The sequence below is a fragment of the Ranitomeya variabilis genome, chromosome 1 (genome assembly GCF_051348905.1).
Source record: "Ranitomeya variabilis isolate aRanVar5 chromosome 1, aRanVar5.hap1, whole genome shotgun sequence".
Taxonomy (NCBI): domain Eukaryota; kingdom Metazoa; phylum Chordata; class Amphibia; order Anura; family Dendrobatidae; genus Ranitomeya; species Ranitomeya variabilis.
In genome coordinates this window covers 756,705,569-756,720,596 of record NC_135232.1, presented here as the reverse complement: position 1 = coordinate 756,720,596, position 15,028 = coordinate 756,705,569, and the positions used below count along the sequence as shown (strand labels likewise).

General features: G+C 42.7%; 1 protein-coding gene across 3 annotated transcripts; it reads left to right on the top strand.

The window, feature by feature from the left end:
• Window positions 1-3,109: 3,109 nt before the first annotated feature.
• LOC143783041 (cold-inducible RNA-binding protein B-like) lies at window positions 3,110-12,658 on the top strand. 3 transcript variants are annotated; one of them, XM_077271229.1, is made up of 8 exons: window positions 3,133-3,264; window positions 3,653-3,766; window positions 3,841-3,947; window positions 4,228-4,348; window positions 4,429-4,513; window positions 7,483-7,550; window positions 11,667-11,744; window positions 12,592-12,658. In XM_077271229.1, the coding sequence occupies exons 2-7, from the start codon at window positions 3,664-3,666 to the stop codon at window positions 11,669-11,671; spliced, it is 489 nt and encodes a 162-aa protein (XP_077127344.1). In that variant the 5' UTR covers window positions 3,133-3,264; window positions 3,653-3,663; the 3' UTR covers window positions 11,672-11,744; window positions 12,592-12,658. The 3 variants fall into 3 exon arrangements, with proteins under 3 accessions (XP_077127354.1, XP_077127344.1, XP_077127334.1); XM_077271219.1 differs by having other exon boundaries at window positions 12,515-12,658; XM_077271239.1 differs by lacking the exons at window positions 11,667-11,744; window positions 12,592-12,658 and adding an exon at window positions 8,121-8,883 and having other exon boundaries at window positions 3,110-3,264.
• Window positions 12,659-15,028: the final 2,370 nt, after the last annotated feature.

Genomic DNA, 15,028 nt, shown 5'->3' with positions numbered 1-15,028 from the left:
ATAAAAAATGATATAAATGAGATATCGCTGTAATCGTACTGACCCAAAGAATAAAACTGCTTTATCAATTTTACCAAACGTGGAATGGTATAAGCCCCCCCCCCCCCAAAGTAATTAATGAATAGCTGTTTTTTGTTCATTCTACCTCACAAAAGAATAAAAAGATATCACAAAAAGGTCACGTGCCCGAAAATGGTACCAATAAAAACCTCAACTGGTCCCGCAAAAAAAAAGACCTCACGTGACTCTTTGAACCAAAATATGGAAAAATTATAGCTCTCAAAATATGGAGAAGCTAAAACTATTTTTTGCAATAAAAAGCGTCTTTTAGTGTGTGACGGCTGCCAATCATAAAAATCTGTAAAAAAAAAAAAAAAAAAGCTATAAAAGTAAATCAAACCCCCCTTCATCACCCCCTTAGTTAGGGAAAAATAATACAATTTTAAAAAAATTATTTTTCATTTTCCCGTTAGGGTTGGGGTTAAAGTTAGGGTTGGGGCTAAAGTTAGGGTTAGGGTTGGAGCTAAAGTTAGGGTTTGGATTACATTTACGGTTGGGATTAGGGTTGTGAATAGGGTTAGGGGTGTGGTTAGGGTTATGGTTGGGATTAGGGTTAGGGGTGTGTTTGAGTTAGGGTTTCAGTTAGAATTGGGGGGTTTCCACTGTTTAGGCACATCAGGGGCTCTCCAAATGCAACATGGCATCCGATCTCAATTCCAGACCATTCTGCGTTGAACAGAGCGTTGAACAGTAAACAGAGGTTTACCCCAACATATGGGGTATCAGCGTACTCAGGACAAATTGGACAACAACTTTTGGGGTCCACTTTCTCCTGTTACCCCTGGGAAAATACAAAACTGGGGGCTAAAAAATAATTTTTGTGGAAAAAAATAATTTTTATTTTCACGGCTCTGCGTTATAAACTGTAGTGAAACACTTGGAGGTTCAAAGTTTTCACAACACATCTAGACAAGTTCCTTAGGGGGGTCTTCTTTCCAAAATGGTGTCACTTGTGGAGGGTTTCAATGTTTAGGCACATCAGGGGCTCTCCAAACGCGACATGGCATCCCATCTCAATTCCAGTCAATTTTGCATTGAAAAGTCATATGGCGCTCCTTCCCTTCCAAGCTCTGCCATGCACCCAAACAGTGGTTTACCCCCACATATGGGGTATCAGCGTACTCAGGACAAATTGGACAACTTTTGGGGTCCAATTTCTCCTGTTACCCTTGGAAAAATAAAACAAATTGGAACTGAAGTAAATTTTCTGTGAAAAAGGTGAAATGTTCATTTTTTTTTTTTAAATATTCCATAAATTCCTGGGAAACATCTGAAGGGTTAATATTAAACTTCTTGAATGTGGTTTTGAGCACCTTGAGATGTGCAGTTTTTAGAATGGTGTCACACTTAGAAAATACCCATCATATAGACCCCTCAAAATGACTTCAAATGTGATGTGGTCCCTAAAAAAAATGGTGTTGTGAAAATGACAAATTGCTGTTTAACTTTTAACCCTTATAACTCCCTAACAAAAAAAAATGTTGGTTCCAAAATTGTGCTGATGTAAAGTAGACATGTGGGAAATGTTACTTATTAAGTATTTTGTGTGACATATCTCTGTGATTTAAGGGCATAAAAATTCAAAGTTGAAAAATTGCGAAATTTTCTAACTTTTCGCCAAATTTCCATTTTTTTCACAAGTAAACGCAGGTAATATCAAAGAAATTTTACCACTATCATGAAGTACAATATGTCACGAGAAAACAAAGTCAGAATCATCAGGATCCATAGAAGCGTTCCAGAGTTATAACCTCATAAAGGGACAGTGGTCAGAATTGTAAAAATTGGCTGGGTCTTTAATGTGCAAACCACCCTCGGGGCTTAAAGGGTTATTCCTCAGACAGCTCACTGACCCATAGAATTGTATTGATCTATACCCAAAAATGGATCGGTGTCTTCTGATGTGAGACTCGGAGCATGTCCTATTCTCAGCTGTTTTGTGGACTAGAGGGCCAAATCTATGGGGATCTGAGGAAGGAGAGCTGGTGTGAACCCAGACCTATGGGTGGTGCACTGAGCCGCTCAGTTACTGCTGGTATCATTGTACTTTGGAGCACCACCTGTGTCCATATGTTATTAACTGATCCTTTGCCAAGAGGCAATAGATCAAGAGTTCAGTCTAGCTGTTCCAGTGGAAAACGAGACAGCGAGGAAAAAAATTGGCCAATTTCTGAGATGGTAGCATAGGATGATGGCTGTGAAAAGCCAGGGGTACATGAGCATACTTCATGGTCCGTACAGCTATGTGTGTCTATGGAGCTGTAGTTGGAGCGGAGACACAGGCAGTGCGCTCTGTATACAGTGATAAACCCTGGCGCTATAAGTAACGTGCAGTTAGCGACTCAGTCACAACATCCAGTGAGGCTATGGGCTCACGTTGCGGAATCGTGTGCGGATTTTTCCACACCGATTTTGCAAAATCCACAGGTAAACGCAATGTGTTTTAACGGTGGCTTTTGACATGCTGCGGAATATAAGCCGCATGTGGACTGCGGATTTCGTTTTCCATAGGTTTACATGTTACTGTACACCACATGGAAAACTGCTGCCGATCCGCAACGTGTGCACATAGCCTGAGAGATGAACCCTTATAGCTGAGGAATGTCAGCTAGTGAAGCTGTGACCGTTAGCCCTTCAGAACACGGATTTCCTCACTGACACGTTATATTTTACCGCCTTCACGCTTAACACGCGCTCCCCAGCGCTCAGGAAGGGAACACTTCCTTGTTTGACTTAGGCCAGATTTCGCCCGGCCACGCGCTTTCTACAAAATGGAGTCTCTCTCCAAACACTGTCCTTTGTTTCCTGCCCCCACACCGCCCGGCAACAGTGCCCACCAATCAGAGCGCTGGCATTACAAAGCGCGGGACGCATATTAAGTTGATGACGCAATTGCTAGTCGGAATATACCATTGTGCTATATATGGACTTTATATAATAACTTGCCGAATGAGCAATGAAACGTTATAATAACTGTGATCAACCTGTTTTCATTGTCCGTCGTGTTACTGTATTGGTTGGTAACTTTCTTGTGCCTCATCTGTCTCCCTACGCTGATATGGTTCATTCCCGCCGTGGTGTTGAATTGTAGATTAGGTGGGCGGAGCTATCGAAGCAATATAAGGAGGTGTAGGCGGCACTGCGGCATTTCGGGTCCTTTGTCTGCAGCTGTTCGTTTGTCTGTCCATCCTCAGCAGAGGCACGGTAAGTGGCGGGGTGTGGGCGCGGCGGGACAGCGGCTTTGTACGGCGCTCCACATTGCTGTACGGGCATGTGGAATCTTTCCCCATGATTATACGTGCTCTCGCCATGGAAGCATTGTGCCGGGTAATTACCCGGGGTCCACCTGGCGCCGCAGTGACTATACAGGGAAATGCCGCAGTGCTGTTTTGGCGGGAATTGGGGCGGGCGGGAATAGCCCATTGTATGCGACGCCATCGGCAGAGAACGTGGCGACCCCGTAATGGCGGGCGGCTCCCCGCGAGGTGGGCTGCTGTGGCGTGACTCGGACTGCAGGGTCCGCCCCCATAGCACGTGGTGGGCGCCATCTTAGCCCATTGTGAAGCTACATCTGGTCGCTCTTTCTCCACAGAAATCGTCATCATGTCTTCAGATGAAGGAAAGCTTTTTATCGGTGGTCTGAGCTTCGACACCGATGAGCAGAACCTGGAGCAGGTGTTCGGCAAATACGGCCAGATATCCGAAGGTTCGTGTGATGGCGCCTTTTTTCTAATGTCTAATTTAGTTATGGCGACTTAATGCTTTCTTGTGCTTTTGCAGTGGTGGTAGTGAAGGATCGGGAGACAAAGAGGTCAAGAGGCTTTGGCTTTGTTACATTCGAAAGCCCCGATGATGCCAAGGATGCCATGCAAGCAATGAATGGGAAGGTGAGTGCACCCATTACTGCTTTAGAGGGCTGGAAACAGAATACCTTTTTAACACTTGCACCCAAATAAAAACACACTAATGGGTGTGTGGTGATCCAAGCAGTTTGGGCTGCAGTAGTCACTGCTGGGCTGTTGTGCCGTGGCCTGAAGCAATCCTGAACCTGTGGCACAAGGGGGGGATTTGGCAGCAGTCACTAATGTTCTATTAGAACAATGCTTGTCCTGCAGGTTCGTGCTGTATGACTAACTTTCCTGCCTTGTTACTCTTCCTTCCCTTTAGTCTGTGGATGGGCGTCAGATTCGTGTAGATCAGGCTGGCAAGTCCTCTGGTGATAGACGTGGGGGTTACCGAGGAGGCTCTTCAGGTGGCAGAGGCTTTTTCCGTGGTGGTAGAGGACGTGGTATGTATCCAAATATAGCGCTGCAGTAGTTTCTCATGAGCAGTATGGATGGTGCTAAAAGGCTCTTGTAATCTCTCCAGGTGGTGGAGACAGAGGCTATGGAAGCAGCCGGTTTGATAGCAGGAGTGGAGGATATGGTGGTGGATCTCGGGACTACTATGGAAGGTGAGGAGGTGGCAATGCCTTGGTTAAATAAATTGTATGTCTTAATATAAATCTTCTTAATCCCTCACCTTGTCCAAATAGCTTGAAAGCCAGCAGACAATCATGCAATGCCCATTCCATATTCACTTATTTAGATCCACTCAAATTTAACTCCCTTCTGCATTTGGTTCTTTCACCTAGTCACTAAGCCTTTCAGCTTTCCTCCTATAGGCTCTGCTTAAAGGGGTAGGTCTTATTACATTATACAACCTATAAGTGAGACAGGGCAAAACTGCCAATATAATTAATTACGTATTTTTAGATTAAAAAACAAGAACAAAGGACTAAAGAGGTAAACCATAAAGGATGTTACAATTATGTTCTAGACTGGTTGTCCAATTGTATGTAGTGGGCATATTGCTATAAAACTCTACAAGTGCGGTGTTTACACATGTACCTGTGAGTATTGCTGTTTGCTCATCCCTATCACTTAAAGGGAACCTGTGACTCAGTTTTTTCAGTATGAGATAAAAATACCGTTAAATGGGGCCTGAGCTGTGCTTTACAATAGTATATTTTTTTTGTCCCCGATTCCCCACCTATGCTGCCAAAATACCTTACCAAAGTCGCCGTTTTCGCCTGTCAATCACACTGTTCTGTCAAAATGGCGTGGTGAAATGGCTTTTTCTCCCCCACCTCTTATCTTCCCGGCGTTGGCAGTGTTCTGTGCATGCGCAACTGCCAAATGCACTGCGCAGCTGCAGACAAAGAGTGCGATCTGCGCTATTCACCGGCTTTTCTGTGGCGGCCATCTTTCTGAGGCCGCAGATGGAGTGCTCTGCTGCCCGGGGCTTCAGGAAAATGGCTGCAGGATGCCACGCGTGCGCAGATGGAGAGCGTGGCGGCCATTTTCCTGAAGCCGAGACAAACTCGGCTTCAGGAAAGTGGCCGCTGCAATCTCCATCTGCGCACGCGCTGCATACCACGGCCATTTTCCTGAAGACCCGGGCAGCAGAGCACTCCATCTGCGCACGCGCGGCCTCAGAAAGAGGACGACGAGCAGACAGCAGTATTGCTGCTCAGATACTTAAAAACGCAAGCTAATTGAAGGGCTGATTTCAAAGGTTTATATTGATCTGCCCACCACACATTGTATGACAGCCTCCTTTATTTGAAAGTAATAAATGTCCTGTACTGACCACCTAGTCCATAAACATAATGGACCTCATTTAACAGTATAAACACAAATGGTTTGTAGTAATTGTTTTAGGTAAATCTAAGGTGGCACATTCCAAGTAAGCCTCTGAAGTTAGGCTTGCATGTACCTGCAAGGCAAAACTGGGAAAAACTCCAGTCTTATTTTCCTTGCAGGTAAGCTTCACTTCAGATGCTAGCTTTGTTGGAAAGTGCCACCTTGGTTTTGCTCAAAACCATTTTGATCGTATATTAAGAGCTAGTATGATTAAGACCATGCCCACTGCTATATAGACTAATGGGTTTAGCATACCACTACTAATCTGTATTGCACTCTATACTTTCGAGTACACTTATCAAGTAGGACTGTCCACTTTCATGCAGCAGTACTACTAATTTAGTATTAGATTTATTTTTTTCATACGTTTAGTCCAATATGTGGTCTGTACTTTAGTATTTTTATATAATTAACATGAACACTTAAAATTGTGTGACATCCTGTGGTCTGCCTCTGAGGTCTGTTTTATCTAACTGTTTATAAAGATTAGATTTCTATGAAGTTCTGCTCCTGTCTTGTAAGGGTACCGTCACACATTGAAATTTTCATCGCTGCGACGGCACGATTCGTGACGTCGCAGCGTCGTATAATCATCGCTCCAGCGTCGTAGACTGCGGTCACACGTTGCAATCACGGCGCTGGAGCGATGCCGAAGTCCCCGGGTAACCAGGGTAAACATCGGGTAACTAAGCGCAGGGCCGCGCTTAGTAACCCGATGTTTACCCTGGTTACCAGCGTAAATGTAAAAAAACAAACCGTACATGCTCACCCGTCGGTGTCCTTCAGGTCCCTTGCCGTCTGCTTCCTGCTCTGAGTGCAGCCGTACAGTGAGAGCAGATCGCAGCACCGCTGCGCTCTGCTCTCATTTTCCGGCCGGCACTCAGAGCAGGAAGCAGACGGCAAGGGACCTGAAGGACACCGACGGGTGAGCATGTACGGTTTGTGTTTTTACATTTACGCTGGTAACCAGGGTAAACATCGGGTTACTAAGCGCGGCCCTGCGCTTAGTTACCCGATGTTTACCCTGGTTACAAGCGAAGACATCGCTGGATCGCTGTCACACACAACGATCCAGCGATGTCAGCGGGTGATCAAGCGACGAAAGAAAGTTCCAAACGATCTGCTACGACGTACGATTCTCAGCAGGGTGTCTGATCGCAGTAGCGTGTCAGACACAGCGATATCGTAACGATATCGCTAGAACGTCACGAATCGTAACGTCGTAGCGATGGAAATTTCAATGTGTGACAGTACCCTAAGTTGTATATTTTGTGTAGGAAGGAGTACCTTTCATGAGTCATTCATGGATATCTTTTTTCCAACATTGCTGTCTACTACACTGTACATTGTCTAAAAGCTCTTCTGACCTACTCTAAATGTACATCAGAGATGAACCTAGCATTGCTCGATATGCCATGGGTGCAAGGTTGGACACTGCCTGTAGATGGCATTGTTTGAAGTCAGGCTACCTCTCAGCTTTCTATGAAGCAGTACTCCACTAATGTTACATTACAAACTAATCAGTAACTTGCAGGCTGTCAATTTTGCCCCCCATTAGCACAGATAGAACTGCCCCTAAAAATGAAAACTTGGACTGCACACTTCCCACCCCTTCATTGTGATTTGGTTTCTGGTGGTAAATTGCTACATCGGCAATTTTTGGTCATTGATCTCAAATTTAATTTAAAGTGTGTGTGGGTTTATTTTATATATTTTTTTTTTTTTTTTTCCCCTCTAGTGGCAGAAGCCAAGGCGGTTATGGTGACAGGTCTGGAGGCTCATATAGAGACAGCTATGACAGTTATGGTAAGTAATTGCTGACAGAGGGATATAATAAGGGTTTGGGCGCATGTTTCTACTTTGTAGCTGACATTACAAGTGCGTTTTTTTTTTTTTTTTTAAAAAAAGGGGGTTTTCTGGCTTAAAGTCCCCTGGCTTCAGTTTAAGCGTGAGGCTTTTTTTCCAGTCCGAGTTTGCTGCTTCCCCACCAGTGTCATTGCCTACTGTGTTTGTCATGCTGAAAGTGCTGCAGTCAGTAGCAGCTTGTGCCATCACCTTGGGGCAGGGCTGCTTTACTGGCTACAATTCTTTTAATGTAATGTCTGGAGGGTCAATGATACTGAGGGCAGTGCTGGACATGGGAAGGGTGAGAATTGGCATCGTACATCTAAGGGACAAGGCTTTTATGTAAAGGTCAACTTCTTTAGTACAAAAGTTATTGTAATGCATGTTGAGGTTCTGGTCTACAGTTTAAATTGCCATAAGACCCAGCCTAGACCAGAATGGGGTAAGGGGCAAAATTAGAATAGTGGAGTTTGTTCTGACATCTGTCCATATGCAAGTGACTTTACAACTGTGCCTGCTTCTTGTCCTCAGCTACACACAACGAGTAAAATACCCTCCTGACTCAAGATCGTCCTTCCAATGGCTGTATTTATAAAGATTTTTGGAGCTTCGCAGAATCGTTATGTACTTCTGTTCCCTTTTTATATATATACATTTCATATTCCTGACTGCCTCTTAAGTTTTGTGAAACGGCTGTCCTATAGGGTCTGACCTGGGGCACTTGCTTTTATTTTGATCTTACTTTTGGTAAATATTTCTTTTATAATGTTACTAATGCATTGGCAGGCATGATTTCCTGTCAGAGCTGTTTCATTTGAGGCAAACTAGTTGGCGTTTACCTTGCATTATGTGGAGTGTATTGGAGTGATCAGCTCCTCCAGCAACAGGGTGTTTTTTTTTTGTTTTTTTTTCTGGCACCTTTGCAAACTATTACCTGTTTGCTGTTGGACTTGGTCTTTTGACGCAACACTGTCTTGTACTTTCCTGTTGCTGCTGTATAAAGTGCCAGGGGTTAATGTCCCCAAATTCTTTAAGAATCCTTTTGAAAACATTCCTTTAGTGTAACAAGGTAGATCAGAGCCTGGGTGCGATGTAAATAGTGGCCAAGCCTCCTTGATATACTTAAAGCGAAACTCTGTCCAATCTCCAATAACGGTCACAAGAAGTTCTTGAAAATGTTTGTTTATATTGTCCTTTTTTACTGGATGGAATTGTATTGAAGTGGTTACAGAATTCTTGTATTCAACTTGCGTTTGGCTTCACGAAGCCTATTAAAAGACCGTATGAAAAGAAACATGCTCCTGACATTTACCTTCTGCACAACATGGATGTGGCTGGGCATGATGCACACTGGGGTTTGCTTTATTAGGCAGCTAAATCAAATAGAACTTGTGGCCTTTGCTAAGTATAACATGGATCCAAGAAGTATCGTTTCTCCTTGCAGAGAGTGACATGTTAAGCATGTCAAGATGAGGAGACTTAAAGGGTAAAGGGAACCTGTCACTCCGTTTTTTCCGTATGATAAAAATACTGTTAAAAAAATACTGTTAAATGGGTGCATTGCTGTGCATTGCAATAGTGTATTTTGTGGACCCCGATTCCCCACCTATGCTGCCGAAATACGTTACCAAAGTAGTCGTTTCGCCTGTCAATCAGGCTGGTCTGGTCAGATGGGCGTGGTGTCTTCCCCCAGGTCTTAGTTTTCCGTTGGTGGCGTAGTGGTGTGCGCATGTCCAAGGTCCCGAATCCACTGCACAGGGGAGTGAAAAGAGCGCGATGTGTGCTATTTCATTGGTGCTCGGTGGGGGCGGCAATCTTCCTTTGGCCGCGCGTGCGCAGAAGCGGCGCTCTGCTGGCCGTGGCTTCAGGAAAATGGCCACGGGATGCCACGCGTGCGCAGATGGAGATCGCGGCGGCCATTTTCCTGAAGCCTGATTGACAGGCGAAAACGACTACTTTGGTAACGTATTTCGGCAGCATAGGTGGGGAATCGGGGTCCACAAAATACACTATTGCAATGCACAGCTCAGGCCCTATTTAACAGTATTTTTATCATACGGAAAAAACGGGGTGACAGGTTCCTTTTAAAGCTACAATGCTTCTCTGGGAAATATGCAAATTCTCTTCAGAGAGGAAGAGGACTAGAACTCCAGTGCCACCTATTGGAATTGGCAATACTAAGTCTACGTTCACATTTGCGGTCTGCGCCGCAGCGTCGGTCGCCGCATGCGTCATGCGCCCCTATATTTAACATGGGGGCGCATGGACATGCGTTGCACTTGCGTTTTGCGACGCATGCGTCACTGCGGCGGGCGCAGAGGACGCAGCAAGTTGCATTTTTGCTGCGTCCAAAATCAACCAAAAAAAGACGCATGCGTCGCAAAACATAGCGTTTTGCTGCGTTTTTGTGTGCGCTGCGGCGCACAACGCAAATGTGAACGTAGCCTAACAATCAATGTCGACACTTTAATGAGCCTTGCCACATGATTTAGGATAAAAACCAAACCAGAATCTCCATTTGCAGACCCTGTTTCAGGGTACTGACCTTCGTCGGTGCAAAGTGGAGATCTGGTTTGGCTGAGTGAGAGGTGTGTAAGTATAACATATGAGAGGACAAGTACAGCAGCTCAGACTTTAGTGGGTTTCTAAAGACATCATTGATAACTAGTTCATATTTTAACAGTTGTGGATGTACATCTTCATCCCTAGACTTCAGATATTTTTTTTAAATGTTGCATAAAAACAATCTTCAATCTGCCAATGTTCCTAAAACATGGTCGAGGGTGAAACTAACACACATTCCAGTTATAGAATTGGCATAGTTGGATAAGATGCATTTGTGAATGGAATATTTTAGTTAGAATGTTCTGCAGTCTTAAGGTTCATACCATGTATTAGCTGGTACAAAACTGCCTTCTGAGAATCCTCTACTAGAGTACAGACTCTGCAATATCCTTGGAGAAGTCAACTGTTGTGCATCCTGTGAAGCCTGCCGAAAGCTGCTCTTGGCTAGCTCAATTGTGGAATTAGTCCGGTATTTTGAGGTAACTCTTTTGCTCATGTCCACATCCCTTTTCCTTGAGCTCACACCATGCTTAAGTGTACAACTTGCTCATTCACCTTTTTAAAATGTATAAAACACTGGTTTTTATCTTTCATTAATAACTTTGTTCACAAGTTGGCCAGCCAATGTGCTGGAAAACCAATTTCAAACTTTGTTTCAATCCACTTTACAGTAGGTTTCTCAGATGTGGACTTTTGAAGGATTTACTATAGTTTGTTTAAATGCCAGGCACAAATGCAGGCCCTGCAGTTACATGCCCTGTAAGTCTGTGGGTGTAAGAATGTCTAGGCACATAGGTTAAGCAATGCCTTATGCTTTGACACCCCCTTTAATACTTCCAGCCAAGAATAACATGCAACTGCATCTTTAAACATACCAGTGCTGTTAAAATGAGATCTCATTTACTTTTTTTTTATATATATCCAAAGTGCTCAAGCAAGAACAGAGTTCAGTTGTCACTTTAAAACTTACATGGGGTGGAGGGTTCATAATGAATGGGGTTGCATTTTGTGTAGCTAAAGGGTATGTGCACACGCTGTGGATCCGCAGCGGATTTGACGCTGCGGATCCGCAGCAGTTTTCCTAAAGTTTACAGTACCATGTAAACCTATGGGGGGAAAAAAACACTGTGCACATGCTGCAGAAGATTCCGCGCGGAAACAAAGTAGCATGTCACTTTCTGCAGATTCCACCGCAGTTTTCAACCTGCACCAATAGGAAAGTGCAGTTGGGAATCCGCAGAAGAAACCGCGTGAAAATCCGCAGTGGTTTTGCACTGCGGATTTTCCAAATCCGCTGCAGCAAAATCCACAACGTGTGCACATACCCAAAGGGATCATTACCCTGTGCAAACTAATCTATATGAATGTTTGCAGTGAATTCTGCAGTAGACTGAAGTTGTATCTACTGAATGACTTCTCTTGGTCATGCAGCAACTGTTTAGATTTATTTGCTATATGTGACTTCTTGTGTTTTTTGTTGCTTAAATCTCAATGTCTATTTTTATCTTTCAGAATAACGAGTAACTTCTGATTCCAGACCTGTTAGTCATTCTGGACAAACAGAAACTTCTTTGTATCTACCTCTTAGAGGTCAGTATGTGTAAATATTCAACTAAAGTGCATGGTGTATCCTTCATATGAAGGCTCGTTTAGACAAGCATATAATTGACCAGCAGTGCCTGCATGTTTATGCAGGCAGATAATCCTACAATGAATAGGCAAACCACTTATTTCTTGGGTTGGCAGCACATGGCCCATGCAAACAGAATGTGCTTCATGTGCAGTTGTGCCAGGTCAGAACAATTGTATTCGTGATTGTTCTGTTCCCTGCATTGTTGGCCTGTAAGCAGGCTGTAAACATCAATCAACCTGTATATGGTTAATTTCTGCCAATTAAGTTGCCTTAACCGGGTTGAAAGGTAAAATGAGCAACTGTAAGTAGTTGACTAGTGCTATACAGCACCATGGAATTAATGGTGCTATATAAATAAATAATAGTCATTCAATAAGAACCTTCAGACTCAATGTGCCTAACAGAATGTTATGTCAGTCCACGAATGTTAACAATTTCTTGCATAATCTCTACATTTCATGAGTTGACACATGTACAGCACTGCTTAAAACTCGCATGAAAAAACTGAATAGTTGCACACTTTTTGCATATGTTTTGCCAGTAAACACTTAATGGATCAGACGCTTCAGTTACTTTTCTATTTAAGTGAGTCACAAACTAGCAGCTGAGACTTAAGGTGTTGTGTAACACTTAAATGCAAACATTTTAAAGATTTGTTGGGCAACGGGGATAGTGTTGGACTTCATCTGTTACAACTTCATTTAGCTTCATTTTCTTCACTTTGCAGCAAACTGGTACCTGTAATGAATGCAGTGGGAAATCTATACAAGCGGCAACATAATTTTTTTTATTTTTTTCTTCCAGCTGGCCTCAAGGATGTGGAAGACATGTTTTGTTTTCTTATTTTTGCAATAAAGTTTCTTAAAAGGAATTGAGTACTGTATTTCTTCCAAACCTCTCCATATTGGGTCAAATGTTGGAACATGCCCAGCTTCTAGATTTTCAGCATCTAACTCCTTCCTTACACTCTTAACTTCATTGTAACCTAGTATTGCATATCACATTGATGTACATACTTATACAGGAGTTTTGACTCCAATATTACATCCAGGAGCACAGCTTGACTGATCCCTAAGGTCTAGGTGACAGGCAGGGCTGGTGCCAGAGCTAAAAATCCAAATGGGGAAATACAAAAAAATTGTAATTCCACTTTTTTCAGTGACTAAATGCTAAAACTGACCTGCCATTCTTCAGTCACTAAGAGTTCACATAAAACAAACATGTAAAGATTTTTTTCTTTAACCACTGAGTGACCACAATACATCTTTTTACTTACCTTGCACATCACACAATTGTGTCCCCTGACTAGTGAAAATGTAACACTAGTTGACTGTACACTATAGCTTACAATTTGCTGTTATAATCCCTGATTGTTTTTGGCACCAATAATGTATTTTTAACCCTTAGATGCTGCTTTCATTAGCAATTCCAGAATCTAAATAGTCTTCAGTGTTTGGGGCTCTCATTATCCCCATCAGCACCCTGAGATTGTGGTCCTGATGTTTATGGCAATTCTCAGCCAAATAACGGCCTTATTGTCTGGCTATAGTGACCTGTTCAGAAGTTGGCAACATTTAGGTGGTAAACTTCCTTCCTGTCATGCCACTTTGTATTCATTCCAGAAGAGCACCTGAAGGGTTAATAAACTACCCGACTGCAGTTTTGAATACATTGAGGGGTGTGGTTTTTGTAAAATATCACTTGGGCTTTTCCAAAATGTAGGACCCCCTGACAGTCACAAACTTAATAGGTCCCTAGAATTCCCTAAGGGAACAAAGTGTAAAATTACAGCTACAATTTTATAAACCTTCTAAAGTACTAATAAAATAAAAGGAAACTTGAAAAATCATGCTAATGTAAAGCACACAAGGGGAATGTTACTGAATTACTATTTTGTGGTCTGACTCTTCAAGGAATAATCAATTCAGTTTGAAAATTGTTACTTTTTTGAATTTTTTGCCACTTTTCTGATTTGTATAAATGCAAAAATGTCTGCATAAATGTTCCATTATTTCAGTCAATGAGAACTAATGAAGGGGTCCAGAATTGTCAATACTGAGCTTTCCAGAAATTAAAAATTTTGCTTGTCACTAAGGGGTTAGTGGTAAAAAATTAAAGTTTAACCCCTTCACCCCCAGAGGTCTCATTTTTCGCTCCCCTCCTTCCCAGAGCCATAACTTTTGTATTTTTCCATCAATATGGCCATGAGGGCTTATTTTTTGCGGGACGAGATGTACTTTTGAACGATACCATTGGTTTCACCATGCCGTGTAACAGAAAACGGGAAAAAATTCCTAGTGTGATATTGCAAAAGTATATCATAATATCATACTTGTGTTTTGTTTAGTTTTAGCATTTGGTGAACCTAGCAAAAAAGCCAACCTGCCATTATGATTCTCCAGGTGATTACGAGTTCCTAGACACCAAACATGTCTAGGTTCTCTTAAGTGTTAAAAAAAAAAATTCCAACGTTTACAAAAACAAAAATTGCGCCATTTTCCAATACCCGCAGTGTCTACATTTTTCATGATCTGGGTGAGGGCTTATTTTTTTGCGTGCTGAGCTGGTGTTTTTAATACCATTTTGGTGCAGATACGTTCTTTTGATCGCCAGTTATTGCATTTTAATGTAATGTTGTGGCGACCAAAAAACGTAATTTTGGCATTTTGTTTTTTTTTTCTCACTACGCCATTTAGCGATCAGGTTATTCCTTTGTTTTTATTGATGGATCAGGCGATTCTGAACGCGGAGATACAAAATATGTGTAGGTTGGTTTTTTGTTTTTTTTTTAAAGGCAAAGGGGGGTGATTTGAACGTATGTGTGTGTATAACACTTTAATTCTGGTTAGCTTCCATAGGAGGCTAGACGCATGCACAACTCGATTGCCTCTGCTACAGAGGTGAAGCACAGATCACCTCTGTAGCAGAAATGCAGGGTTGCGTTGAATGCCGACCACAGGGTGGCGCTCAAAGCAATCGGCCATCAACAACCATAGAGGTCTCAAGGAGACCTCTTGGTGGTTATGGCAATGCACCGATGACCCCCAATCATGTGACGGGTCAGCAGTGCGAGCACTTCTGGCCGGGAGCGCTAGTTAAATCCCGCTGTCAGGTCATTCCATATCAAGTGATCCAAATATGAATATTTTTTTTACCTTACGTCTTTAGATTTTTTTTATTTTTTGTTTTTATGAAGTAAAACTTTAGTTAATTACAAATTAAAAGTTTAGAATTTTTTTCT

Bases quoted from the DNA above. Each gene is read 5' to 3' on its own strand.
- LOC143783041 (XM_077271239.1), top strand. From the start codon at position 3,664: ATGTCTTCAGATGAAGGAAAGCTTTTTATCGGTGGTCTGAGCTTCGAC. The intron at 3,948-4,227 runs GTGAGTGCACCC...CCTTCCCTTTAG, and splicing joins TGCAAGCAATGAATGGGAAG to TCTGTGGATGGGCGTCAGAT. The intron at 4,349-4,428 runs GTATGTATCCAA...TAATCTCTCCAG, and splicing joins CCGTGGTGGTAGAGGACGTG to GTGGTGGAGACAGAGGCTAT.